The sequence below is a fragment of the Vicugna pacos genome, chromosome 11, assembly GCF_048564905.1.
Source record: "Vicugna pacos chromosome 11, VicPac4, whole genome shotgun sequence".
In the NCBI taxonomy this organism is placed as follows: Eukaryota; Metazoa; Chordata; class Mammalia; order Artiodactyla; family Camelidae; genus Vicugna; species Vicugna pacos.
The window spans coordinates 48069929-48097383 of record NC_132997.1 but is presented as its reverse complement, the minus strand read 5'-3'; the positions used below and the strand labels follow the sequence as shown (position 1 = coordinate 48097383).

Here is a 27455-nt window from a genome sequence, read left to right as displayed (position 1 = left end):
GAATTATAGGTTGACCCTTTTTTTTTTTCTGAGTAAAGGTAGAGTTATTTAGAGAGATACATATTTCATAGAGTACAGGCTGTTTCAGAAGGCAAGAGAAAGTCCACGGGGTGTGGGGGTTGGGTACTCAGGTTAAAGTAAAAGTAGATGCACACTCCATTGAGTGTGGATGTTCTGCTCTGAAGGGAGTGAGAGAGGCCATGAGACATAGTTTTGCCAGTTTTTATGGGCTGGGTAGCTTCACTTGCCAACAAGTGGGATGACAATTCCAACTATCCTGGGGAAGGGGTGGGATTTTAAGATTCTTCTTAGGAATCGGCCCACTCTTTGACATTTTCTGTTTAGCCTGGGGATTGAAGTGGGCATGTTATTTATCATGCTAAAATATTACAATGAGCTGACCTTTCTTTTCAGTACTTTAAAGACTGTTTCACTGTCTTCTAACTTGTGTTGTTTTCAGTGAGAAATCTGCTATAAATTCTGCTATCATCTTTATTCCTATGTACGTAATATGTATATTTTCTCCTTTTCATTTTAAGATTTTCTCACTGTCACTGGTTTTGAGTAATTTGATTACGATATGGTGTGGTACAGTTGTTTTCTTTGTGTTTTCTTTTTATTTTTATTGTGGTAAAATACACCTAACATAAATTTATATTTTAACCATTTTTGAGTGCACAATTTAGTGGCATTAAGTACATTTACATTGTTGTGCAGCCATCATCACCATCCATTTCCAGAACTTTTTCATTATCCCAAGTATACCCATTAAACAATAATTCCCCTTTGTCTCCTAATGCCCAGTCCCTTGAAACCATTGCCTACTTTCTGTCTCTGTGAGTTTGACTACTTTTGGTACCTCATCTTAGTGAATCATGCAATATTTGTCCTTTTGAGTCTGGCTTATTTCACTTAGCATGATGTCGTCAAGATTCCTTTTAAAGGCTGAATAATATTCTCTTCATTAAAACAAATTCTCTTTTTTCCTTTGTTTCACTTTGAATAATTATTGCTATGTCTTCAAGTTTATTTATTTTTATCTTCTGCAGTATCTAATCAGTTGTTAATCCCATCCAGTGTGCTTATTATCTTGTATTTCATCTCTAGAAGTTTGAGTTAGATCTTTTTTATGCATCAGTGTCTCTATTTAACTTTTTGAACATATATAATACAGTTATAAGTGTGTTAACTTCCTTGTCTGATAATTTAAAAAAAAAGTTTTTTTTTGTTTTGGAGGTTTGTGTGGGGAGGGGAGGTAATTAGGTTTGTTTATTTATTTATTCTTAGAGGAAGTACTGGGAATTGAACCCAGGACCTCTTGCATGCTAAGCATGTGCTCTGCCACTTGAACTATACCCTCCCCCCTCCTTGTCTGATAGTTTTATCATCTGAGTCCATTCTGGGTCAATTTCAATTGATTTTCTACTCACTATAGATGAGTTTTCCTGCTTTTTTGCACACCTGCTAATCTTTGTTTGCCAGACATTGTGATTTTACCTGTTGGGTGCTGAATACTTTTGTATTCCTCTTAATATTCTTCAGCTTTATTGTGGGATGTAGTTCAATTACTTGAAAACAGTTTGATCCTTTTGGTTCTGCTTTTAAGATTTATTTGTCTGGACCAGAGGCATATGTAGTCTAGGGCAGGATTTCTCAATATCAGCACTATAACGTTCGGGTAAGATAATTCTTTGTTGTGAGGGGCTGCCCTGTGCATTGTAGAGTGTTTAACAGCATCCCTAGCCTCTAGTGTTTAGATGACGCCCTAGCTGTAACAGCCAAAAATGTCTCCAGAAATTGCTGAATGTTGGGGGGGAGGGGGCAAATTGCCCCCAGTTGAGAACTACTGTTTTAGGGTTAGTTTTGCCTTACTACTATGGAAAGATCTTCCTGTGTGTTCTACCCAGTTTTCCATGGATCATGAGTTTGTTGATTCCCGCCCCCTCTGCTGGCCCCCTGTCTGGTTGTTTGCAGTAGGTACTTCTAGTGGTCTTGTGTGAGTACTGGGCGCTGTTGTCTCTAATCTTTCTATTTTCAGTCTTGTTTGGTTTCCTCACATATATGTACTGATCAGCATTCATATGCATATCCAGGGAGATCCTCTGCAAATCTCTGGAGTTCCATCTTAATCCACTTGGGCTATTATAACAAAAATACCATAGATTAGGTGGCTTAAACAACATATTTATTTCTCACAGTTCTGTAGGCTGAGAAGTCCAAGATCAGAGTACCAGCAGATTTGTTATCTGGTGAGGGCCTGCTTCCTGGTTCAGAAATGGTCATCTTCTAGCTGTGTCTTTACATGGCAGAAGGGATGAGAGAGCTCTCTGGGGTGTCTCTTACAAGGGCACTAATTCCATTCATGAGGGTGCTGCCTTCATGACCTAATCAGCTCCCAATACTATCCCATTGGGGGTTAGAATTTCAACATAGGAATTTGGGGAGCACACATTCAGTCCATCACAAGTTCTCTGTCTGTACATATTTCTCCTCTCCAGTATTCAATCCCATGAACACTAGCCTACTTGATCTCCCTTAGACTCACAGCTCCATCTCAACTCAGCAAGTCTCCTGGGCCTCACCCAGTTTATATCTTGTACCACTCATGGCTGGAGCAGTAGGGCTCAACTTGTTTTCAGTCTCTCAAGGATATCCTTTGTTGTCTGGTGCCATGTCTTTTTCCCCCCCATATATTTTGTCTATTTTTTGGTTGTTTCAGGTAGGTAAAAGGCAGAAGGGTAAATCTGGTTTCTCTTATTACATCTTGGTCAGAAGCAGGAGTCTCTTTAACTGATAATTGATTCATATTAATTATGGGTTGATGCTGAAAGTGTTCTGAAACATTTACTAACCTAATTTCTCCATTTTGTAGATTTGTATGAAACCTATAGCTGTCATAGTCTTCAGAGACATAAGTCTCCTGTTCCCTGTAGTCCCTATGGCAAAACATAAATATTAAATTGGCCCTGTAGCCTTTTATCATCTTTTAATATATCTCTTTAATGCAGGCTTTTACAGTGTTAGCTAAATATGGGCCTCTAACTATACGTAGTAGCATACAATTAAAGGACGTGTCCTGACCTGATGAAGCACAACAGTGCAATGTGTCATGCTTTTTGGGCATTGCCACTGTAGACTCAAAGACTTCCAGGAGGCTTTCTTATATGATAATTCATATTTCAGCAGCTAAAACACTAGCATCAAAGTCTGTTTGTTAGCCAGATTGAAGGTGATATAATAGAGGAAAGAAAAAAAAAAACATGAAATCATTTTGTGTGGTGTGAGGTGAAACTGCTGAAGAATAAGGCTACAAAGATGGGAGTGACTTGGAACCCATTTGTGGTAAGCTGTGGAATTTGGTCTTGTTTTGTATGAGATGGGCTACTCATATTTGTTACTTTTGTAACAGTTGCAGAGTTTGTAGCATGTGCTTGCTTGTTGCATGTTCAAGAATGGAATAATTTATTCAGACAATACCTTGCAGGAAAGATATGTATATAGTGAGTAGGATGAAACTATCTGGCTGTGTATGTGAACTAAAACATAGCAAAATCATTTTAAATGGAATTATATATATGTAATAAATGATATAAAGTGATATACATCAAGGTGTATAAATTCCATGAGTTGAAGTGAATACATCCTAATTCCCTGGTCTTTGGGGTGGCGATGATACACTGTAGCTAAAAAGAAGAGTTGAGTAAGAGTTTTTGTAGCCCTACAGTATATAAGAATCAGCCTTTTAAAACATATAGATTCCTTATAGATGGATATACTGTTAATTTTCTAAGAGTGAAAAACTATTGTAGAATAATAATATTAAAAGCTTTGTTTGGGAACAAAATGTGATTTAAGGCTTCCAAAAACTAGGATTGCTTTTTAGTAGTTAAGAAGTAAATATATAATGAGTTTATTTCTTGCTGGCTGAATATTTTTGGTGTAAGAGGTACTCCTATAGTTGAATATCTGCCTTTTTCAGATGATTATAAGTCTTCCTGTCAAGAGTTTGTGTGGATGGAAGAGAATGCAGAACAGTAGCAGCTTTTTACTTTCCTCAGAATAAGGAAGTTTAGAAAGCTTTTCATAGATCAAAATGAATGTTATAAGGGAATCATAAGCACCAAAATCCAGAATTACTACATCTGGGAGAAGAGGAAGGAGTTGTTATCAGGGAAGGACATTCTCTTGAATTGATATTTTGTTTTTTAAAGCAAACTTTTAAAATAAAATTTAACATATATAAAGTATAGGTCATAAGTACATAACTTGATGAGTTTTCACCTGTATAACTGATACCCAGACTAAGAAACAAAACATTTGTATTGGAGCTATTTGATTTTTTTTTTCAAGTAGGGTAGTGAGTACACGGGGGTTTGTCATATCATTCTTTTATTAATGCTTTGAAGTTTGCATACTTTTTTTTTTAATTATCTCAGAGGAAAATATGGTCTTTAGATATCTGGGAAATGTCAGAAAACCCACAGGCTTTAGTAGTTGAGAAAGTACTTTAGAGAAATAGGTTTTTTATATGCAGGACTTTGCCTCCTATCTATCTTATGAAGTTTATAAAGCTGATACAGGCACAAGCTACTGAACATTTTAAAATGGAAGAATAGCATAAACAGAGCTGTGTGGGATCAAAGTAGTAAAAATTATTAGTACTGTTTGAAACAGTACATTATTGGCCTTTTATAATTGCAGTTCAAAGTTACAGTTACTTTGAAATGTTTTATCAGTAAAATCTCACTAATAGTTTGAGGGAAATTCCTTATTCAGTTCTGTAATGGAATATTCAAGGTATAGAAAGAACTGAGCTATTAAGATTTATGGATATTTATATCTAGTTTAAAGGCTTTATATATGTTGTAGAAATTATTTGTGTAGTAGATAGAAATATGCTTAATCTGAGGGGTTTCCTGAAATTAGTTATCTGTCTGCGTTTGTGGGGTTTTTTTCCCTTCATTTTGGAGGAGGGAAGATACTTATTCCATAAACATAAAGATTTCTGAAATTTCATTTATCTTTATATAAAACATCTTTCTGTGTATCTCATTTTGTCAGAAATGTTATTTTTCTCAGTTCTCAACAGTAGGATCTTTCTAAGTTATGGCTCCTATGGTGTGGAAAAGCCATTTGTAAAATATGTAAAATATTACAAAAATACATTTTGTAAAAATGTTTGGTTGTTAACTTTCTTTCTGCTATTGGGGTTATGTGCATGAAATTATTAGAATATTAATATATTGACAACCACTCATTATTGAGTAATTTTTGCTTATTTTATTTTCTTCCAGAAGCAAGTAGGGCAGTGTAGGTAAATTACTGTTTCTGGTCTATTTATGTGTATTTGGTCTTCAAAGGAGTTGTTAGGACACACTGAAGTTTTTGTTTTATTTTCCTGTTTTCCCTTGGCAGGCAGTGGAAGAGGAAATGGCTGGTCCTAATCATCTCTGCATTCGCCGCTGGACTACTAAGCATGTAGCTGTTTGGCTGAAGGATGAAGGCTTTTTTGAATATGTGGACATTTTATGCAACAAGCACCGACTTGATGGAATCACATTACTTACATTGACTGAATATGATCTCCGGTCTCCTCCTCTGGAAATCAAAGTCTTAGGTGACATTAAAAGGCTAATGCTCTCAGTCCGAAAATTGCAGAAAATACATATTGATGTTTTAGAAGAGATGGGATACAACAGCGACAGTCCCATGAGTTCCATGACCCCTTTCATCAGTGCTCTTCAGAGTGCAGAGTGGCTCTGTAATGGGGAGCCTTCTCATGACTGTGACGGACCCATCACTGATTTGAATTCTGACCAGTACCAGTATGTGAATGGTAAAAACAAACATTCTATTCGAAGACTGGACCCAGAGTATTGGAAGACCATACTGAGTTGTATATATGTTTTCATAGTATTCGGATTTACATCTTTCATAATGGTTATAGTCCATGAGCGAGTGCCTGACATGCAGACTTATCCACCACTCCCAGATATATTCTTAGACAGGTAAGTTTTGTTTCTAGTTGCCAAGTTTGTAGAAGATTGCTATAATAGCAATGATAATAGTATATTTATGATAATTATGTTTATTATTTTTGGGTTGATAATACTTTCCATTTGCTTTATCTGGTACTATACAAAGATATGCTTTGAAATGACCTTTTTCCCTTAGAGTAAATTAGACCTTAAGCCTAGGTGAGTGGGAAAAACCGCTGCTTAATTTACTTTTCTAAGGCTATGTTATAGCTCCTTGGGCATTTCAGATTTTAAAAAGGTTTTCTGGAATGTTATTTGTAATAAATGGAATTTGGGTACTTTTTTAAAAAAGATGAACAGAGTTTTGTGTTTCCAAAATTGTGAGATCTCCTGTATCATCAAATAAATTGGAATTATCACGAGTAGTATAAACTAACTCATTGATAGTATCTGTTGTTTTTATAGGTACTGAGGGCATGAAAAAGAATATAGTATATTATATGAAAAATAAGAGTAGAATGAAATTCAAAGTATTAGTTTTTATATTTGTGATTTTTAAAAATCTTTTTAAAGTTTATAGTGCTGTCTTGTTTGGTTTTGTAAAATGTTGTGCCCTACTGAAAGTGCCTTATTGTATATGGGTTTTTTTTTAATGAGATGAATTAAAATGTCCACATTAAGATGGCAGAATGACATATATATCACATTTTATTCCGTCTCAAACCCTGACTAAAAGTATAGTGAAGAAGGTTTGTTTGTTGATCGGTTGGTCTTAAGTTGTAAACTCAGAAGGATGGGGTAGATAAAAGAGGAGAAAACAGCCATACCATTTTGGAAATTTGAGAACAGATGGGTGAGTGGCAAGCAGCAGACTTAAAATAACCTATTTCTAAACAGCAGTCAGGGAAACTGAGAACCAACCCAATCTGTGTTACAAATTTCTCAAAGCTCTGGATACCCGAGGTGAAAGGATGGGACTAAAATAAGGAGAACTGAATGACAGCTGTTTAACAAGCTGTTAGATCTGTATATCTCCTCCCCTATTCTATACAATTTTTCCAACAGAAGACCCTAAGGAAGTACAGAAGAAAGCATGTGGATATCTGGGGAAAGACCACTCTAGGCAGAGGAAACAGCAAGGTGCAAAAATCCTGAATTGGTAGTATGCTTAGCATGTTTAAAGAACAGCAAGTGAGAGGTGGAGAGAACAGTAGGAGATGAGGTCTGAGAGGAGGCAGGAATCCAGATTGTGCAGGGACTTGTAGACCATTGAAATGACTAGCTTTCATTCTGAGTGAAAAGGGAAAACCACTGGGAAGCATTTAGGAGAAGAGTAGACTGATCTAACTACCATTTAAAACGGTCACTCCTGTTGTACTGAGAATAGCTGGGGGGTGGGGCCAGGAGCATAGGGGTAGTTAAATAATTGAATTCATCTAGACAAAGATGAGATGGATTGGATGAAGATAGTAGTAGAGATGGCCAATTGAAGTCTAGGGCATATTAATCATAAAATGAGCCTGAAACAGATCTTGTGCAATAAAGCAAGAAAGTGGAAGCCTATCAAAAGAACACAGGAGCTGGTTTGAAGGGGCTCCCACTGATCAAACTAGAACAATTGGAACATCAAAAAGCATAATCGTGGTAATGGATTATAATATTTTGAGTAAGAAAAAAATCTATAAACTCATAGTAATGAACAGAACAAAAAAATAATGGGGTGAGAGGGGAGGTTCTTCAAGGGAGTTATATGGGAAGTTGAAGAGCCATAACCAAGCACAATACATAAACTTTCATTGGATCCTAGATCAAGAAAAAATACTGCCCTACAAAGGACATTTGGGGTGCAGTTAGGAAAATTTGAATATGGATTGCATAATAAATGGTAAAGTATTCCTCTAAATTGGTATTAACTATTTCCTGGGTGTAATGGTATATTGGATTATGAAGAGGGTATCCTTGTTCCTAGGAGATACATGTTGAAGTGTTTAGGGGAGAAGTGTCATAATGTCTGCAACTTACTTTGGGAAGGGTTTAGTCTCCTCCAAAAGAGTGTTTGTATATGTGCATGTGGGTATGTATTGAAAGAGGGAAATAAAGCAAATGTGGAAAAATGTTAATGGTAAGGAATTGATGGGTTTAAGTGAAGAACATAAGTGTTTATTCTTTCAACTTTTGTTATGATCAGAATTTTTCAAAGTTAAAAAAAATGGGCAAAGAAATGATGAGACAGAGAAAGAGGATGAAAACAATCAAGTCTTATAATTTTTCCTTTAAGGGCAGCAGCGAAATGGAGTTGTAGCTTTGTAAGAGGAGGAAAGGATATGGAGTCATCAGGGTTTTGTTTTTGATGGGCTGTATTATATGGCATGATTGTTACATTGATGATAGGAATGACCCAATTTAGGGGAAAGGAGATGCTTTTAGAGAATAGAGAGGGTATAATTGATGGGATTGTGTCCTTGAGTAGATGAAAAGGGGTGGGATCTAGTGGGTGGGATAACCATAATAGCAAGGGAGGAAACAGAAGCACTGTAAAAAGCGTACATAAATAATGGAAAAACCACATCAATCTGGGGCTTAACTGCCTTTCATTTCTCACTCATCCCTGAGGTCATTACTATGTCCATTGTAATAATCAGTGTTCACAGTGATGACTCTGAATTACCACAGAAAATTAAATTCTATCCAGAAAAAAAAGCATAACATGTATAATGCATCTTAGAAGGCTTTGCATCAAAATAAATATGTGATGTTGAATACACATTTGACGCTTTCCTTATAACACTTCACTAAAATGACAGAAAAAAGTGAGGGCAAGGGGCCCCAATAATCCCATGAAGGCAGAAGCTGTGATAATAATGGAAATTTGGAAAGTAGAAAGCTAAGTACCTGTTGTGAGATTGAGAGCGGGGACTAGCAGTGCCCAAGAAGTGAGCTAATTGTACTGCAGTGCTCCAGAAAAACTCTTAAAACAAGAAGCATCAAGCTTCTCTTAAGACCAGGTAGAGATAGGAGATAAACATGAAGAACTGGTTGCAAATCAATTTAGGAAGCTTTTAGAAGAACAGAAGCTGTTCTACTGCAGTAGAAGACAGGTGGTTTGTTCTTCAGAGTAGTTGAATATGATGGACTCTGGATTCGGGGACACCATTCCCAGATGAGAACAAAGGTGCATGTTTTCAGTGTGTTCTCAAGGTAATTAACTATAAATTTCTGGATTGATCACTGAGACTTCCAGCTCCCTTTCTTAAGTAGCTAGACTTACTTCCCTTACCAAGTCATACCCAGCCCTAGTCCTCCAAGCAAGAGAACAGATTCCTCTCCTTGGAAAACCTGCACAAGAGAAAAAGACTGTGATAGGGGAGATATCACTGTCTCAGCAGCCTGACCTCTGTATTATCACTCTGTAGTGAAACCCACAGTGTGACCAGCTCAGTCCATGCACACAGAGCATCACATTATTTTTTTCAGTACTTCACTGCCAAATATGAATGGTCAGTCAAGAATCACCAGACATTTGAGGAAAACAGATCAATACAAATAGAAAAAAGCAAACTGGGAAACACAAAATAAGGAGCAGAAGAATACTTTGAAAAGAAAATAACCATTCATATTCTTACAGATAAGAGATACTGGATTCTCCGAGACAGTAACAGTAGGCTAAAAAAAAGGAAAATGCAGAGAAAAAGCTTTTGGAAAATAAAAAATGAAAGTAGAAATGTAAAACCTAGCAGGATGATTGGAACATAGATTTGATGAAATTGCCCAACTTGTAGAGCACTGATGAGAAGTAATGGAGAACAAGTAAGATCAATCCAGTTGGCCCAACAGTGGAAAATATAGGGGTTTTAAGAATACATAAAGTGAAGGGCAAACTACCAATTAGACGTAAGGGTAGACTCAAGGATATTTTTAAATTCACAAATCTCAAAAAAATTTACTCTCCAATCCCACACTTAATAGAATTGCTAAAATGAAAAAAATTGATAATGACAAGATCTGACGAGGATTCAGAGCAACTTATGCTCTTGTGCATTGCTTGTAGAAATGCAAAATGGTACAAATGTATGGAAAACAGTTTGATAGTTTCTTAAGAAGTTAAACATACACTTAACATAGGGCTCAACAGTTTGTCATCCAAGAGAAATGAAAACATATGTCCATGCAAAACCTGTATATGGTCTTTATCACCCAAACCTGGAAATAGCCCAAAATATCCATCAACCAATGAATGGATAAGGAAATTGTAGATTAAGAATGGATAAAGAATTGTACATACAATTGCATGGATGAATCTCAAGTATATTATGCTGAGTGAAAATAGATGCAGAAGATATTTGGACAGATACTGTATGGTTCCATTTATATGCCATTCTGAAACGGGCGTACCTGTAGGAAACAGAAATCAGACCAGTGGTTGCCCCACCCCTGGAAGTGAGGGAGGGAACTGATTACAAAGGGACACAATGGAACTTTTTGGAGTGATGGAAATGTTCTGTGTCTATATTGCAGTGGTGATTACATGACTGAATATCTTTGTCAAAACTCATTGAACTGGTGAATTTTCTGTTTGTAAATTAAACCTTAATAAATCTGACATTAAAAACAACTTATCCTCAAGCCCCTCTTCTGAGAAAATAATTGGAGGGCATACTTTATTAAAACTAAGGAGTAAATCGAGAAAGAAGAGGACATGGGATTCAGGAAACAGAGAATCCAATATAGAAAAGAGGAATTCCCTGGATGAGGGTTAAGTTTTATTACAAGAAATAGCCATGCAGAAGGACTAGAAAATGCAGCCATTCTAAACTGGAACGAGAGAGAGAAGGGGCTCTAGGAGAGGTTTCTCCCAAGGAAAAGTTGAAGTTGATAGAATAATCTGGAGATGAACTGGTGAAAATCACAGAAGAAATAGAACAAACTTTTTAAAAAGTTATTTATTAGTTCCAGAGAATTACAAGAAGTTGTACAAGAAAAGAATTTAATCATTGTTCTCCACTGTCTCAGCTATGAATGACATTTATAAATTTACAGTAGGTAAAAGCCAAAATTATTTTGAACAAAATTGTGAAATAATATTGAGAGCTTGAGAGAGAAAAGAGGGAGAGAGAGAGAGAGAGTGTGTGTGTGTGTGTGTGTGTGTGTGTATGTATAACTAAAACATAATGCTAAATAAAACAGAAGAGTGAAAGTGATTGCCACTGGGGAGCAAGAATTAGGTTTAGTCTAGGGGAGAGCGGAAAACTTAATTTTCATCATAAACACTGTAAAACTATTTTAGATATATACACACACATGTATACATATACACATACAGGTACACATATATATTGTTTTTTAATATTAATTTTAAAAGTTTAAATTTTTAAAAGTCATTTAAAGGAATTCTTTCTTTTATCAGAAAATTTCTATTATATAAAATAATCCTTTCCCCAGAAACACTAGATAAATAAGGCAGCAATGTATTAAAAATACATGTCTTTTTTTCTTGAGGTAATAGGTAAAAGATGAGTCCTTGAATGATGATGATTGACTTTCTTCAGTTATTCTAAATAAGGTTTGGCGTAGACTTAATATCTTTTGGATTTCATGTTTTCTTTTTTAAAAACCTTTTTTTTTTAGTTATAAAATTAACATACCATCGTATAAAAATTTTAGTGTAAATATGTAGAGAATAGAATATAATCCTACCAACCAGAGATGAGCATTTGGACTAATTAATTTCCATCTACTCCCTCCCATTCGTCTCCTCCTCTTCCTCATCCTCCTGTTCCTTCCTCTTCCTCTTCCTCCTCTTCTTCTCGCCCTGTCCTTTCTTTTTTAATTAAGAGATGTGACATCTCTTTTACTGGTGAATAACCCCAGGCACTGTGGATTTGGTGAGGGAAGAGAGGTCAGTGGAAAAGACAGAAGGAAGTAGGAATATAAAACAAAGGAGGGCAGAGAGAAATAAAAGAGTTAAAACGAAAATTCTGTTTACTTCCCCTAAAACAAAACCAAATATACTTAAAGAAGGAAAAAAAAAAAGAGTTGAGTTCAAGCCATGATTGTCTGGGTTCTGAAATGAGCACATCATTGAAGCAGTGAGCCTTTTCCCCCATTGTCTTTTGAGAGTATTCCTGTATCCAGGTCTGCCATGCTATGGGGAGGGAGAAAATGGTTGTTACTTCTTTGCAGAGAACCGTGATTGAGAATCACAGACAACAAAGAGGTCTGGTAAATGGGGTACTTTATGAAACAGTTTCTTTCCCCAGGTTCTCCAGATATCATCTTCTGAAAGAGGTGAAAGTTAAAACAATTTTAGGGTCATTATTAAAGAGTACCTTATTGAAAAGGTGGTGCTGTTTACATGCGTATGCTTCTTGTCAGTCCAAAATGTAATTTTTTCTATTCTAGTGTTCCTAGAATCCCATGGGCCTTTGCCATGACAGAAGTATGTGGCATGATTCTGTGCTATATTTGGCTCCTGGTTCTTCTTCTTCACAAGCACAGGTACCTCTCTTACTCCATTAAAGGACTGGAAGTGTTTTGACTGTCTTAGGTAAAGGTCATCAAACCTTGTTTCTCCCTTTGCAGTTGCCTTGTTAATTTGCTTCTCTAGTCATTGTGACAGTATAGTTATTGACATAGAAAAATGTTGTGGGTTTGATCAACCTGAGGTAATACCTATATTTAGTAATATTTTGAGTGTATTTTGCAGAGAAAGATTAGAGATGGTGATATTCAGCCATGGGCCAACCATTGACAGTCTAGCCTTACCTTTCTTTGGAAACAAATTGGAAATGTCACTCTTTATAGAAGGCTGGAAACTCCTCCAAGGACAGTCTTTGGTCAGATGTTTGGATGGAAGAAATTATTCTTTGCTTGGAAGAGGCCCATTTAAAAAGAGGTTATTTTGGGATGAGAGTATAGTTAAGTGGTAGAGTGCATACCTAGCATGCACAAGGTCCTGGTTCAATTCCCAGTACCTCTGTTTAAAAAAATTAAAATAAATAAACCTAAAATTATCCCCCCATTAAAAAAATTAAAAAAGAAAAAGGGAAAAAGGAACAAAAAAGTAAAAAGGTTATATTGCACACCAAGCACATCTAGTAAGTGTGCTTTACTTCAGATGGTATAGGAAATTGCTTTGGCACTTTCACTAAGAAATATAAAGGGAAAATTTTTTATTAAAAAAGAGATGCATAAGGGGAGGTTCCTTTCCTACTTTAATAAGGGGAATTTATTTGATTTAAGTAAAAGAAAAATAAGGCATAGGGAATAAAAAAAGTTTAAAGAGCTTATAAAGTTTGTGTGTCTGCCATCCCTTGTCTTTGGACGCTGAACAGGAATATAGACACCTTGAATTTTTTAATCTTTTCTCCTCACTAGGGAATGCTTGAGGTAAACCACAGTGATGGGCTTTAGGTCCTAAGCAGCAGTTATTTCAGTGCTTTGAAGGGGAAAAGAAAGGTTGATGATTGCTATTTTTGTCACCCTTTTAGGCCTTACTGCACTTCATTCTTTCCCATTTTGCAGCAGTCTTTATAACTGGATTGCTTGAAATCAGAGGTGGTTTAGAAACACATGTATCACTGCTGCTTTCTAACTTTGCACTGCAAGACCCTGTGGATTTGAATTTATCTGCTCTTCAACATAAGAGTTTACCTTATATAGGAAACCTTGGTAGGTTTAGCCAAGTGTAGCAGTGGCCAGTTAAATGTAAGTTTTGATGTGTAATTAGCCAAAAGAAAGTGTTTCTCAAAGTGTGGTCTTTGTACCACTTTTATTTGAATCACCTGGGCTCTTGTTGAAATGAAGATTCCTGGGTTCCATCCTAGGTATACACACTAACGTTTGAAACTTACCTAACCTTGTGTTCAGTGCTTTTTTTCTTGAAGGTGGGAGGAGCATTTCAAAAAATACATAAAGCAAAGTCTCTGTACTTAAGAATCTTATAGTTTGTTTTGGTTTAAGACATTAATAAAAATATTTTAACAGTATAAGTAATGTTATAATGCAATTCAGAATTTTTGTTGGAGATGTACTTAATGTAAAACTTAGTATTAAAAAAACCTTAGTATTTTATAGCTTAAGTTTAAGAAAAAATTAGAGAACGTTTATTATATAGTTACTGTCATGAATGAAATTGCAGTGACGTTAATAAGCAAAAAATTCCCCAGAATCATGTATTTAACTTCTCATTAAATAAATAATCTATGACAATATAAGAGTAATAGAATTAACACTGAGCTAAACTTCAGGCTAGGTACTAGTCTTACTTCTCTCTTGCATAATTCTTTCTCTTAGCCATATTTTCTTATCAATGAAATGATGCTCTTAGATTTGCATCATCCAACATGGCAGGTGCTAGCCACACGTGGCTATTTAAATTTAATTTAATGAAAATGAAATATAATTAATATTCAGTTCCTTAGCCATACTAGTCACATTTCAAGTGCTCAAGAGCCACATGCAGATAGCTTATTGGACAGTGTAGGCCTAGAGCATTTTCACCATTGCAGAATGTTCTATTGGACAAGGATGCTTCAGATGGTATCTAAGATTTTTGTCCTTTTCAAAGAATCTAGTGGTTTTCTGCTTGGTCTCCCTTTAAGTAAACATTAGATGGCTGGGGTATTTTCATTTGTTTTCTTCTGATCTTTCTCTTTTTGGTCGCTCTGTTCACAGGTCAATTCTTCTGCGAAGGCTTTGTAGTCTGATGGGCACTGTATTCTTGCTTCGCTGCTTTACCATGTTTGTGACCTCCCTCTCCGTGCCAGGACAGCACCTGCAGTGTACTGGAAAGGTAGCCTACTACCTTCTGTATCATTCTTTCCTCTTGTTCTTGGTGTCTTGATGGCATCATATTTGAACTAGGGCTGAGACTACTTTTAACACTACAACATGCTTTTTGGTATTTTCAATATCTGTAATAAACCTCTAGAAAGAATTTGGTAAAAATCTTAAGCCAGAATCTACCTTCCTGTTGCTTCTATCCATTGATACAAGCTCAGTGTTGTAGAGTGATGCAAAAAAAGTAACTTGTGGTTATCATTTTCCCTCTCACTGTCTTCAGCATCTTTAGTTCCTCATATGATATCACTCTGGTTCCTTCATTCTTTTTTAAAAAGTGTTGCATTTGAACTATATTCCATTTAAAATATAATAGCACCCACTACTCTAAACTTTATTCTTTTTGAGATATACTTAAATAGTGGCTGATTTTTTGTTTTTCTTTTCTACTTTGTAGCTTGTTTTGATATACTATAGACATAGCTTCTCTTCTGGTTAAATGAGAGTGGATAGATTATGCAGATGGGAACAAAAAAAGCAGGGTAATGAATTACTTGAAGTAAATAAAATAAAATATAAGTAAATAAATAACCCTGAAGCTTACCTGTGCTTTATATACAAAATTGGCTGTTGTGACTCATTAAATTTGGACAAAAGAATTTGTCATCCTACTTTTCTAAGCCTTCATGCACTAGTTATGTATTCCCAAATATTCAAATAATATATTAACACCTTTTTGTTATTTTAATATTGTTTGTAAAATGTGAAACAAAATTAAGTGTCACTTCTTCCACTGCTTCTACTGCAATATAAATAGTTGAAATGCTGACAGGGAAAGATTAAGTAGCCAAAGGAGATCAAGAACTAAAAATATAGCCCTGAGCTGAAGGGTGACTAAACTTTCTTCAGGTATTAGGAGACTGGCCAGTAAGAAAGGAGGAAGGGTTAATGACATTTAGGATTCAGTGTAAAGGGAATAATTTATTTTTAAGGTAAAAGCTGTCTTTATTTCTTTTTTCTTTACCAAAAAGGGAAAGTAATTTTTCTAAAGTTATATAAGCTTATTATAAAAATTCAAATTGTACAGAAGTATATAAGTTAAGAAGTAAAATCTCACAAAATTCTCTCTTCTTTCTCCCCACCCCATAAATAATACTATTAACAGTTGTGTATATAGCCACATAGACTATGTTTAACCATGCTTACACATTCACACAAGTTTATATAAATAGATAATTTTGAACAAAAAGTAGGATTATATTGCAGACATATTTCTTTAGCTTACGTTTCATTTAATAGTATGTTGTTTGCTTTTTCTGAAGAGATACGTATCACTTTACCTCATCTTTTTAAATAGTTGCAGAGTGTTCCATGGTATGATTTACAAATGATGTACTTTTAGGTTATTTCCAAATCTCACTATTTATAAACAATGCTGTCATAAACGTCCTTTTACATTTATGCTTTTTCACTTATTTAATCATCTCCTTAAGATATATTCCTGGAAGTGGTATTATAAAATTATTAAAGAACATACACACTGAAAATTGTGATACATATTGCTCACATTTCCACTAGAAAATGTAAGACTAGTTTTTCACTACTATCACCAATGTGTGCATGTCAGTTTTCCCATCCCCGTGCCAACACTATGCGTTATCAATCTTTGGAGTCATTGCTATTCTGAGTAATCAAGATGATATCTGAGACTTCTATGGTCTTATATTTTTGTTTTAAAATCTTTATCAACTGAAATAAAAACACAATATAAAAGCTGTGAGTTTCAGTTTTGAGACTTACTGAGAACTATAGCCCAGTAGAAAGCCCCTCAGATAGCTCTGAGGAACGGCTCTTAAAAAAGAGGTGAGGGGGGAGGTCAGCATATGTGCTGTAGTGGAGAAGGCATACATACAGTCAGGCACACATCTTGGTAGAAGGCTGCTGCTAGTCATGAGGAACTGTCTTCGTGATTTTAGTGCTTTTCTAGGTATGGGAAGATGTGAGAAATTGGGTTCATAAATTTTTCACCTGAAAATATCTAAGAATCCTGAAGGCCTATTCTGTCAGTTTTCCTAGAGCAGAGTGCCTCATTCCTGATTTCTTTCCTAATGTCCTTTTAGGGTATGTCGAAAGTTAGCAACCACAGTGGCTAATGACGTAATTCTTGTAGAACCTGGTGGCAAGTGACATTCTTTAGTTGGCAGATGTATTGAATTTATTTCTGTACATGATACGAGGGAGGGATAGAACAGTTTCCTCCAAATGCTAATTGATTAGAAGAGATTTGAAAGAAGAAACATGTAAGATTATAATGAAAAGAGAATTTCCTATAGCTGAGGGAGTTAATTGTGAGTCATCCACTAAAGAGAAGAATATATGTGCATAGGGCTGCAATGGGTAATGCAAAAATAAATTAGGTATCATCCCTTTACAGTATGGACAGCTCTTTTTCTGTCTCTAATGACTGTTTTTCATTATCAGTTTTATGTGGACATTTCTATTCACATCTGCCCTAAATACTGTTAATTGCTTTGAATTATAACCTACTTATTGACCTGTATTATTTGCAGCAGTCATTAAAAATAGAAAGTTAAAGTGATATTAACTAGTAGTCAGATCCCTTACAGTGAACTCCATAGGGCTTTTTATTGTAATAAAGTAATTGCTTGAAATCTCATTCCCAGAAGTATGAGGTTTGGAGACAGAACCAAGAACATGCCTGTTTTTTTTTTTGTTGTTGTTGTTGTTATTGTTGATGTTTTTGTTTGTTTTTTAGCAATGGAACCACCATAAGAAAAGAAACACTTAAAGCAATTTCTCATCAGTGTCTAATTAGTTCTGTTGTGTTTCAATTTTTATTTTTCTAGAAGGAAATTAGGGACACTTTAAGATTGAAAAGGATGGGGTGATTTGAGTAATTGAGCTGTAATTGCTTTCTTTTGACTGACATCATTTGTTTCCTGTCTTTGGCTGAGACATTTTTTTAACAATCTCTGTTCTTCACTGCCTGATTTTTTACTTTTACGAGAGTAACATCTCTAACCCCATTCTCATTAGAGGTTATTGAGAGAACCAACCCATGTATATTTTAATACCTTCCGTTTCCTTTTCTCTAATAATAAATTTCTTCTCCTGCTGTCAACTGAGGCAGAAAGGGAAAGCTGGGTAGTGTATAATCAGCAGTTTGTGACTGTGATTCTAATGAGGTTGTGATTCTAACGAGGTTGTTTATTTTGTTCACTAGCCATAGTAGAATCATTAAGACATAGGGCTTTGGAATTGGACTCCCTGGGTTCACATCCTGATTATGTTACTTACGAGCTGTGTGACCTCTCCAATCACCTGCACAACTGAATCACTTCATAGGATTTTTGTGGAAACCCAAGTGCAATAACATATAAGCATGTATTATGTGTTGACTGCCTTTTTTGTAGTGTCCATTGCTCAATCTCTTCCTCAAAATGGATTGCTTTCTTAAGTTAATGGGTGGGAGTTGGGATTAGTTTGGCTGCTAATAACAGGAACTTCAAGGTGGCTGTGGTTTAAATAACAAACAATGATTTATTCTCTTCTCAGAAGAGATGTCTGAAAGTAGGTTTTCCAGGTCAGATGTAATATTACAGAGTTGTCAAAAACTCATGATTCCTCTGTCTTTCTGCTCTCCTACTCTAACACTTGGCTAGAATCTTCAAGACCACTTTGTAGTCAAAGATGGCTGCGAGAGCTTCAACTATCATGTCTGAATTTTAGGCTAGAAGAAAGAAATGTGGAAAAGACTTCCTATGAGCTGTTGTCTCTTTCCTTAAGTAGCCTTCCCAGAAATCTTTTACACTTCCATGTACGTCTAATTTTACAGAACTTAGTCACATACCCACACCTAGCTGTGAGAGAGGCTGGGAAATGTAGTATTTTGGTTGAGCTCTTTGCCTCTTCAGATAAATTTGAGATTCTATTACCATTGAAGAAGGGGAAAATGGATATTGAATGGTAATCATTGTCTCTGTCATAGCGTATTTCTTATTGGCAAAGACAGACAAACAAATACTACTGTGCTATAAGATTTAAAATTTGGAAATATTTTTGTGTTATATAGTCACCTTTTCATTGTAAAGGAACTCCTAGTAGAGAAGTTTGAATTACACTGATTTCATTTAGTTACCAAAAAATGTCTTGAGTACAGCCAAGCTTTGAATACCCATTCTTGATGTCTAGATGCTTTTGCTTAGATCTTACTTCTCAGTCATTCAGCTTTTGAATTTCGGTGTGAGTGGTAGGAGCCTCTACTGCCCTAAGCATCTGAAGCACTAATTCTTTGTTTTCTTTATAGATATATGGCAGTGTATGGGAGAAACTACACCGGGCCTTTGCCATTTGGAGTGGCTTTGGTATGACCCTAACTGGTGTTCACACTTGTGGAGATTACATGTTCAGTGGCCACACAGTCGTCCTAACTATGCTGAATTTCTTTGTTACTGAATGTAGGTACCTCTTTAGTACATCTATGCGTATCAAATAACTAGTTGCAGAGGAGGCTGTGGGAGGGGTGTCAAATTCTGTGAAGAATGGGAGAAACAAACTGACCCAAGAAACATGACTAAGAAGTGCTGGAAGAAGAGTGGTTTTAAAATGATCTTTCTGTCCTTTTCCCAGATACACCAAGAAGCTGGAATTTCTTGCACACTTTATCCTGGGTTCTCAACCTCTTTGGAATCTTCTTCATTTTGGCTGCCCATGAACATTATTCCATTGATGTGTTTATTGCCTTTTATATCACAACAAGACTCTTTTTGTACTACCATACTCTAGCCAATACCAGAGCATATCAGCAGAGTAGAAGAGCAAGAATCTGGTTTCCCATGTTTTCTTTTTTTGAATGCAATGTTAATGGTACAGTACCTAATGAATATTGTTGGCCGTTTTCAAAACCAGCAATAATGAAAAGACTAATTGGATAAAGACTATGTTTGTAATGGGTCCGTGATTAAATTTACAGTTATTGTTGAAGGTGAATAACTTTGCTTTCTCCACTTAGGTTGTTCCTGGATGCCTTGCTTTTTGGCCTATATATTGATAAAGTAAAGTTTCCTATTCTGAGCAAGGCTGTAATTATAGAAAACAAGAACAATCAAGAGTCCTTACTTACCTGTTTGAACAGAAAGCTTAAGCAGATGTTTTCTGCCCCTTCTCTTTAGGCAGACTTAATGTTGTGATTTAAGTCAGGCTGTTACCTTTACCTGTTGAGTATTTGCCTTTTGAACTTAAGCAAGTCAACTTAAGCAGTTTGCTGAATGAAAGTTTTTTGTTTTGTTTTGTTTTAATTTCCAGTAGGACTCTAATCAGGAAACAATATTTTTTGAAGCTCCTTAAAAGGAAAAACCTCTACCAAGTGAGCAGGACTTGTTCTTTGAACTAATCTGTGTCTTTAAAAAAAATGCAACTCTAGAAAGTGATCCACTTTACTAACAAATAATTTTTGTCTTCTGAACCATCTTTAAGAAAAGTATACTTTAATATACCAGAATGCCTGAAAAAAGAAGAGAATGAAAGGGGCTATACATGAGGTGACAAAGTACAGATATAGTGCTGGCATTTTTCACTAAAGATGCAACGAAAGATGCAGTTTTGGTCTGAGGGTTCAGTATGGCCATCAGTAAGTACTCTTGAGGGAAAAATGGCTTCATCCATCAAAATAAAATTGGCTTAATTTTAGTGATATAAGTACCTGGAATAACTTTGTGCTATAGCTGTTAGCTAGACAGATGACAACCCAACTTTAGGCTTTTTAATGATATTATTTAATGAGCAAAATAGTGGAGTGTTTTACCAGATGTTAGATAAAGTTCTTAATGTCCTGAAGTAGGGAGGTATGCATGCAAAGAATCATTTTTCTCTTTCTGAAATTTATAACAGGTTGCAGACACAGTACAACTTTTTGTTTTTGAAATTTCTCATTCTTGACCATCAGAAAGTAAGCAGTCTCAGACATATTTGGATATGAAAAAGTTTCAGTTTTTATTTTTAAATACAATTTTGTATATACATTCTTTCTATTTCGTCTTAATTTGGCATTCAAGAAGCGATGTAACTTATTTGCTGTTTACAACACTAGAAACTTAGTACCTTAAGTAATTTGACCTATGTGATAACATTTGTCACTTTACTTTTAATGATTTTGTACAGTAGTTCTGACAGTAGGATGATTATGGAATTGGAATTTGAACCCCAACTGATGAGCATAGCCACTTGGAATATTAATTGTGTAGTTTTTACATTCCATTTTAAAACAAAGAGTTAGAAAAGGTGCTGGCTGGTTGAGGTCTAAAATTAGACCACTTAGCAGAAACCTGCTTCTTATATGGGTGAAATATTTTATTTTTGCACTTTGAGTCATATTCCCACCCTGTATAAGCTACAGAGGAGCCTCAATGGATTGGGCAGAAAACAAGTATTATGCAAACAAGTTTCAGTGAGTGCTGAGTGACCCCAGTTTGGATCTGCTCTAAACATTATTTTTTTATTTCTCACTTGAGACATGGCATGAAGCAGTTCAAGTTTTATTATGCTGTTGAATCTCATACTTCAGAATCTTACAATGTCTTAAATTGTTGATTCTGTTATATGCTGGGGACAAAAATGCCAGCATTTCATCCATGGAAATTGCATCATCATGAAGGGTGAAGGATGTTTCCTAGGCCAGTTAGAGTAGTTTGACCTCAAAACTCCCATTTTTTCTAAATGACAGAGCAGGACTGAGTTTAGCTTGAGAGGGACTGAATGCTGGCTTTTGGAAAAATGTTTGAAAAAAATCTGTGGCAACATTAATTCAAGAATATTGAACAGCAACTTAATGGTAAATTTCCTACTATCAGTCTCCTTTCCTTCATATGGAATCTATTCTAGAACAAAGTAGGAAAAAAAATTGCAACTAACTTTGTAGAGCTATTGATATTGAGAGTGCCTAACAACAGACTGCAGTGAGGATTGTAAAAATAACTTTTCAGCCTTGCATTTATCATATCTGTATTGAGGGAAAATTAAGCTAGATTAATAATTTCTTGTTATAACCATTTTAAGGCAGTATTTACATAAATTAATTATCTCCAAGTCTCTTCCTTGGAAAACATTGAGACAAAATTCTTTCCTGTTTCTTTTTTTAATACAAAACCTGTGTTTTAGTTGCTTTTTGTTTTGTCCAGAAATTTCCAGGTTTTTGTCTTTGTATTTTCTTTCTTGTTAAAATCTAAACTTCACAGTGAAGGTGGGATTTGCATTTTGGGTGTGAATGTGGCTAGGTAGAGAAGCTAATGCCTTAGCTCTACATATTTTTCGATCTTGTCTACAATTACAAACATGTGAGAGGCTGGCATCATTAAACACCGAGACTGCAGTATAGAAGGAACCAAGAAGGTTTTTTGTTTGAGGATGCAAACTAGAGGTTATATTGAAAGTCCTTGATGCATTTTCTATCTTCCTGGGGGCAGCATTGCCTTTTTCCTTTCTTCTTTTTTAAAAATCCTTGCAGGGCAATGTTACTGAAGGGTAATTGAAGTTTGTAGGAAGTCGGAGGTTTGGAAGAAGGCAAGTTTGCTGTTAGCACCAAATAATTTGGGAGAAACATTTTTTGGCTATGCTGCAGAATTCTCAACATGGCTGTCTGCTGTATAGTTCTCTGTGGCCAGAATTGCCAGGGAAAAAATATGGCTTCCATATGCTAGGTCTATTAGTATCCTTTTAAGTTGGAAAGCAATGAGCTTATCCATAGAACCAGTCAGTTAAATAAGTGTGGACTATTCACAAGAAGAAAACACACGCTAGAGACCTACTGATAGTATAACTCTGACACTGCAAGGGGCGTTCTTCCCAATCCTGTACCAGCCCTGAGTGTTGTTACTTAGAGTTCCAAAAATCTTACAATTTTGTAAATGGAGAACAGAGGCACCAAATCCTTTTATAGCTGGCATGAAACTGTGTGTTTTAGGGACACATGTTTGGAAAGTGTTATTTATATATTCAGAGCCATATTCGTAACACTAGCCTGCTTTGACTGTATTCAGTAAAAGGCAATTTCATCATTAGTTTCAGAGTAAACTTTTTTTAAGGATTCTTGTTCCAAAATATTTGAGAACATTAACTATGTTCTTGTTTTAAACTCTCTAATCTAATAAATGTTATTCTTTGATAGTCCTCTTACAGATTTGAGTTATCCCTTAGTAAAAGCCATTTGTCGGTTCTTTATACTATTCAGGCATTTGGGACAGGAAAGCTCTTTTTTATAATAGTCTCATGGCTTTCTTAAACAGTATTCATTTCATGTAGATAGTTTGAAAGCCACCAAAGCATTTCAGCTTTAATGCCATCTTTGCTTGGCAGTTAAGACAGTTTGTATTTGTAAAATGTTTAGCTCAAATTACCCCTATACCTCTGTAGAGGAAAATTGTTAGTAACATCAAGTCAGACTGCTTCAGGAGACCAGTGAGAAAGGAAAGAGGTTGAGAGTGGGGTTTTTTTTTGTTTTTTTTTTTTGTTTTTGTTCTTTCTCTGTCTTTGAGTGGCTTTAAATGACTGAAATTACTACGGCAGTAGATTTTGGCCCCCCCTTCACCTACCCCTCACCCCCAACAAATACCACCAATTTCAAGTAACTAAAATGTGGCCTATTACTTTGTAAAGTTCAATAAAAATATCTATGAAATCTATAAGCCACAATTTAGCTACCAGTGAAGTTGGTTTTTAAAATATGTTCTACCCTAAATTAACCAAAGGACTTTTATTCAATGTACTGCATATTTAAGTATAAGAAAGCTTTGTGTCTGATATGGAGGGAGAAGGAATACTGCATTAATTTCATTGTTATTTCAGGTCTATTTCAGTCTGAACTACTGGGTTGTCTGAACTAGCCCAGCAATGTTATCAGTTAGTGATATCATCTTTAGAATCTTAATTTTAATAATTTTCTTTTTATTCAGAGAAATCTATGGATTGTTAGGACAACTGAAGTGTTTCTGATATGAAACAAAGGAAGTGGAAACTGGTACTTAATGGGGAAAACAAAATTAGCTTGGACTACAGTGGGCATGTTTTGTTTTAAGAATTCTACCTAAATGTCACCCAATCTACAGAGAAACTAGTATTACTTGAAGATGTGAAAGTTCCTGTGGTAGCCATACCTTGAAGCACAGTATTGTATATAAGTAAATATCTTGATTCTAAATTAAATCCAGATTTAACTAATATATATTATTTTATATCTTTGTTGTATTAAAATGTTTAAAAACACTAAAAATAAAACGTTTGAAAGTTGGTTTGCAGTCTCTTATTTAAATATCTTTGCATCATTAATGCAACTGGTCTGTTGTTTATACAATGATTTTTATTTTTGCAAGTGGACTCTGCAACTTTAAATCCTAATGTACTATCTAGTCCCTGGCATTTACTAATTCTTAGTTGTCTATTAGATAAGCCATTTGCCCTTTCTCATTTCTTTTCTGTAAACTTGGAAAGAAAAGTGATCTACCTGAGGGTATTAGAATAATTGTAGATTAAGCTGAGAGAAAGGAAAGGGAAGCAAATAGCTTCTTACCTCTGGACACATTAAAGTTTTTGTTTTTTGGTTTTAGGTTTCTTTTAATTGTAGAATAAATAGGGAAATGCCATCATCCTGTCAGGTCAGCTTTGGAGATTATGATGAATAGGAAAAGAAGGAAAAACACTTGTTAGTGGTAGCCTCGTAGCCCAGAGCCCTGGAGTAGTTGGAACACTCAGTGTTGTCACAGGACCATATGAGCTTATTAAATCCGTGACTGAACTTGTTTCATGATCACTACCAATTGTAGCCTCCTGTCTGGTGCCAGCTGCAGCCAGTCTTTCGTGGGAACTCTGGGAGAGAGTAGTCCAAAACAAACTGGGAGGCTGCTTGGTGGAATAAGAAATATGGTGAACTTAGACTCTGAGGACCTGGGTATGGGTTGCAGCTCTGCTGCTGATTAAATTGGGTCCTTTCTTCCAGCTCCACTTAATCTTACGTGTAAAATGTAAGGAAAAATGTTTACCTTATAGGTTGTGTGAAGGGCCAGATTATGAAAGTACTGTAGCCTTAATAGCTCAGTAGCTGGTACATAATGCTGAAATATTAGTTGAATTGTCATACAAAAAACTGGATTCATTTGTATATGTATTAGGGAACTGTTGACAGATACATGTTTGGTATTTATATATTTATTTATAAAAGGGGTAGAGTTAATATTTTATTGTCACTTATTGGGTGGCAGTCGGGTATACAGTTTTCAAACTTGATCTTTCATTTTTGTAAGTTAAAAGAAAACAATTAGATTAATTCATTAATGGTGGCTCGAAGTTTTTCCTAATTAGCTCCAGAAAATTCACCCACCTTTTGTCCCTTTTTAAAAAACTGGAAGGTTGGCATGCATTTGACTTCACACTCTAAAGCAACGTCCTGACAGTCATCCATGTATACTTCAAGGAATACCACATTGGAGTACTTTTCAGAGAGAGAATGAAAGAAAGGCTTGATCAGTTTGCAGGGCCCATACCTCGTGGCTGAGAAGTCAACTACTACCAGTTTATCTCCTGCATGGTCAAGGCTTCCTGAAAAGCATGCTTGCTCTCGATCTGCTTCACCATTTTGGCTGCTGGGGTCTGATGAGTGACCTTACGATGGAAGCGGATCCAAGGCTCCTCAAAGAGCTCTGATTTTATTTTAAATGGAAGCATTAGGAACGCCTATTGCCAGGGTCTAAATTGTGGGGACAAGTATAAGTAGTTCTATAAACAAGAATTGGTAAAGGGGAGAAGTATAAGTCAAAAAGAGAGGTAAGATGGTAGAAAGTACACAGAAGGTCACTGGAGATGAAGGGAAGCGTAGAGACCCCAAGATAGTAGGTCAGGGAACCAGGACTGGGGACAGCTTGTAGGAGGCCTTTGCCCCCAGCCATGGAAGATCAAGACATCAAAAAGAGCTGCCAGCTGCTACTGGCTGGTGCATTATGAATCTAGGGTATGATACACCTTATATCCAGAATTGTCTCTCTTGTGCTTACACACCTAACTCACCTGTTGGAATGCTGGGCTACCAGTCATGAAGTGGAGTGGGAGCGGGCTCTGGTGAAGATTTGAGGTGGGTGCTACGGTAAGAGACTGCCTCAGAGATGCTCTGTGATCACCCTCAGTTGTAACTTTGAAAAAGAGCAGATGATAAATAACCATAAGGCCTCTTAAATGCTGTATGTTCTCAACTCACAGAGCTAGCTCCCAATGAGAGCCAGAAATACAAAACCACCATGACCTGTTCATATTCCAGTCTTAAGAGCCCTGGATCCCACGCTAAAGAGAATACCTGTACCTAATGTTTTTTTTGATACAAACTAATCAGCTGCTTTAATCAATAAGACGTCAAAAAGTAATTGAAATTTGATCATATTTTTCCACAAAGACTGATTTTGGAGGCTGAGCTGAAGAGCATTTGGAGTGATGCAGTTTGAGGACTTGAACATGGTTGAAATCTCACACGTGGATGATAAGCCTGTGCAGGCAGGATTCTGAACTTTCTTCCACAGTGGTGCCTGTGATTCTTACTCTCTTTTGAAAGTTACTAATTTCAAATAAGTAATTCATGAACGTGGTAACAAACCGTATATACTGCAGACTCTTCTCCTTCTATTCCAGTGCCCCAGCCTTTAGTTCTTCCAAAAGACAACCATTTTTAATGCATGTGTTTTTCAGAGCTGTTCTATAATGCATTTATAAGTATATTTTTAAAAGTTATTTTTATATTATTTTACACAAATTGTAGCATATACACATATATGCACATATATACATATATGCACATATATACATAGTTTTGCACCTTACTTATTTTACTTAACATGTGCCAGTGCTTTCCCCTGTAAAGACACATCTTGGTTGAATAAACTGGGTTTATTGCTCAATGCAATGAGGGAGAACACACAGCATAGGGAATTATATAGGTCATCTCATTCGGAGGATGTTGGAAAGGACTTACAGGATGTGGGTTTGGACTGGTTGGTTTTGAGGGAAAGTTTTAAGGAAGAGCATATTTGCTGTGGATTGGATGCTTTCAGGATGCTGGAGTAATTCTGATTGCATATTTTAATAAGTCTTAGTAAGGCAGGAGGAATGAATCGAGACTAACGTTACAGTTGGTGAAGAAGCAGTGGTCACTCATATCGGTCAGGATAGAGGATTATTTGGTCGTGTTTGTGGTTACAGTAATGTTCATGTTTTTATCTGGGTTTGGACATCGTTGCTCAATAGTCTTGTTTTTGTCTTCATGTGTCATAGTCACAGATCTCTTTGTCTGATGTTGGCGTCCTGTGAGATTCTTTATGTTCAACAGCAAAAAATAAGGCCCAGCTGTGAGTGCTTACGCCAGCTTCTAGCAATGCCAAGTTCTAGCTGATGGTACCTGGCCAGCTCCCCAGAGTCAAGAGCTGCTTTTCTCTTGGTGTTCTCTCCATTGCACAGACGTCGTAATTTATTACTTATTACCTGAGAGATGGACATTTTGATTGTTCACTATTCAAACACTGCTGTGATAAATAATGTGTTATTTTGCCTGTGCATAAGTTTATCTGTAGAATAAATTGCTAAAAGGGAAGTTGTTGGGTCAAAGGCTTTTTGCATTTTAAATTTCATTAGATATTGTCAGATTGACCTCAG

At 35.9% G+C, this 27455-nt stretch overlaps 1 protein-coding gene and 1 pseudogene across 3 annotated transcripts in view; one reads left to right on the top strand and one right to left on the bottom strand.

Annotated features, from left to right (window-relative positions):
• SAMD8 (sterile alpha motif domain containing 8) overlaps positions 1 to 24057 on the top strand; it is a 46500-nt gene extending 22443 nt beyond the window's left edge. Inside the window, exons 1-6 of one of the 3 annotated variants that reach the window (XM_015245566.3) lie at positions 3147 to 3342; positions 5416 to 6008; positions 12378 to 12473; positions 14652 to 14769; positions 19084 to 19234; positions 19407 to 24057. In XM_015245566.3, the coding sequence (XP_015101052.1) occupies positions 3316 to 3342; positions 5416 to 6008; positions 12378 to 12473; positions 14652 to 14769; positions 19084 to 19234; positions 19407 to 19711 (1290 nt within the window). In that variant the 5' untranslated portion in view covers positions 3147 to 3315 and the 3' untranslated portion in view covers positions 19712 to 24057. Of the gene's footprint in view, positions 1 to 3146; positions 3343 to 5415; positions 6009 to 12377; positions 12474 to 14651; positions 14770 to 19083; positions 19273 to 19406 lie in introns of those variants that run through there. The other 2 variants (XM_006211603.4, XM_015245567.3) reach the window with 2 other exon arrangements.
• A 1023-nt stretch (positions 24058 to 25080) lies between these two features.
• LOC102540341 (thioredoxin pseudogene) lies at positions 25081 to 25397 on the bottom strand (annotated as a pseudogene).
• Between the last annotated feature and the right edge of the window lie 2058 nt (positions 25398 to 27455).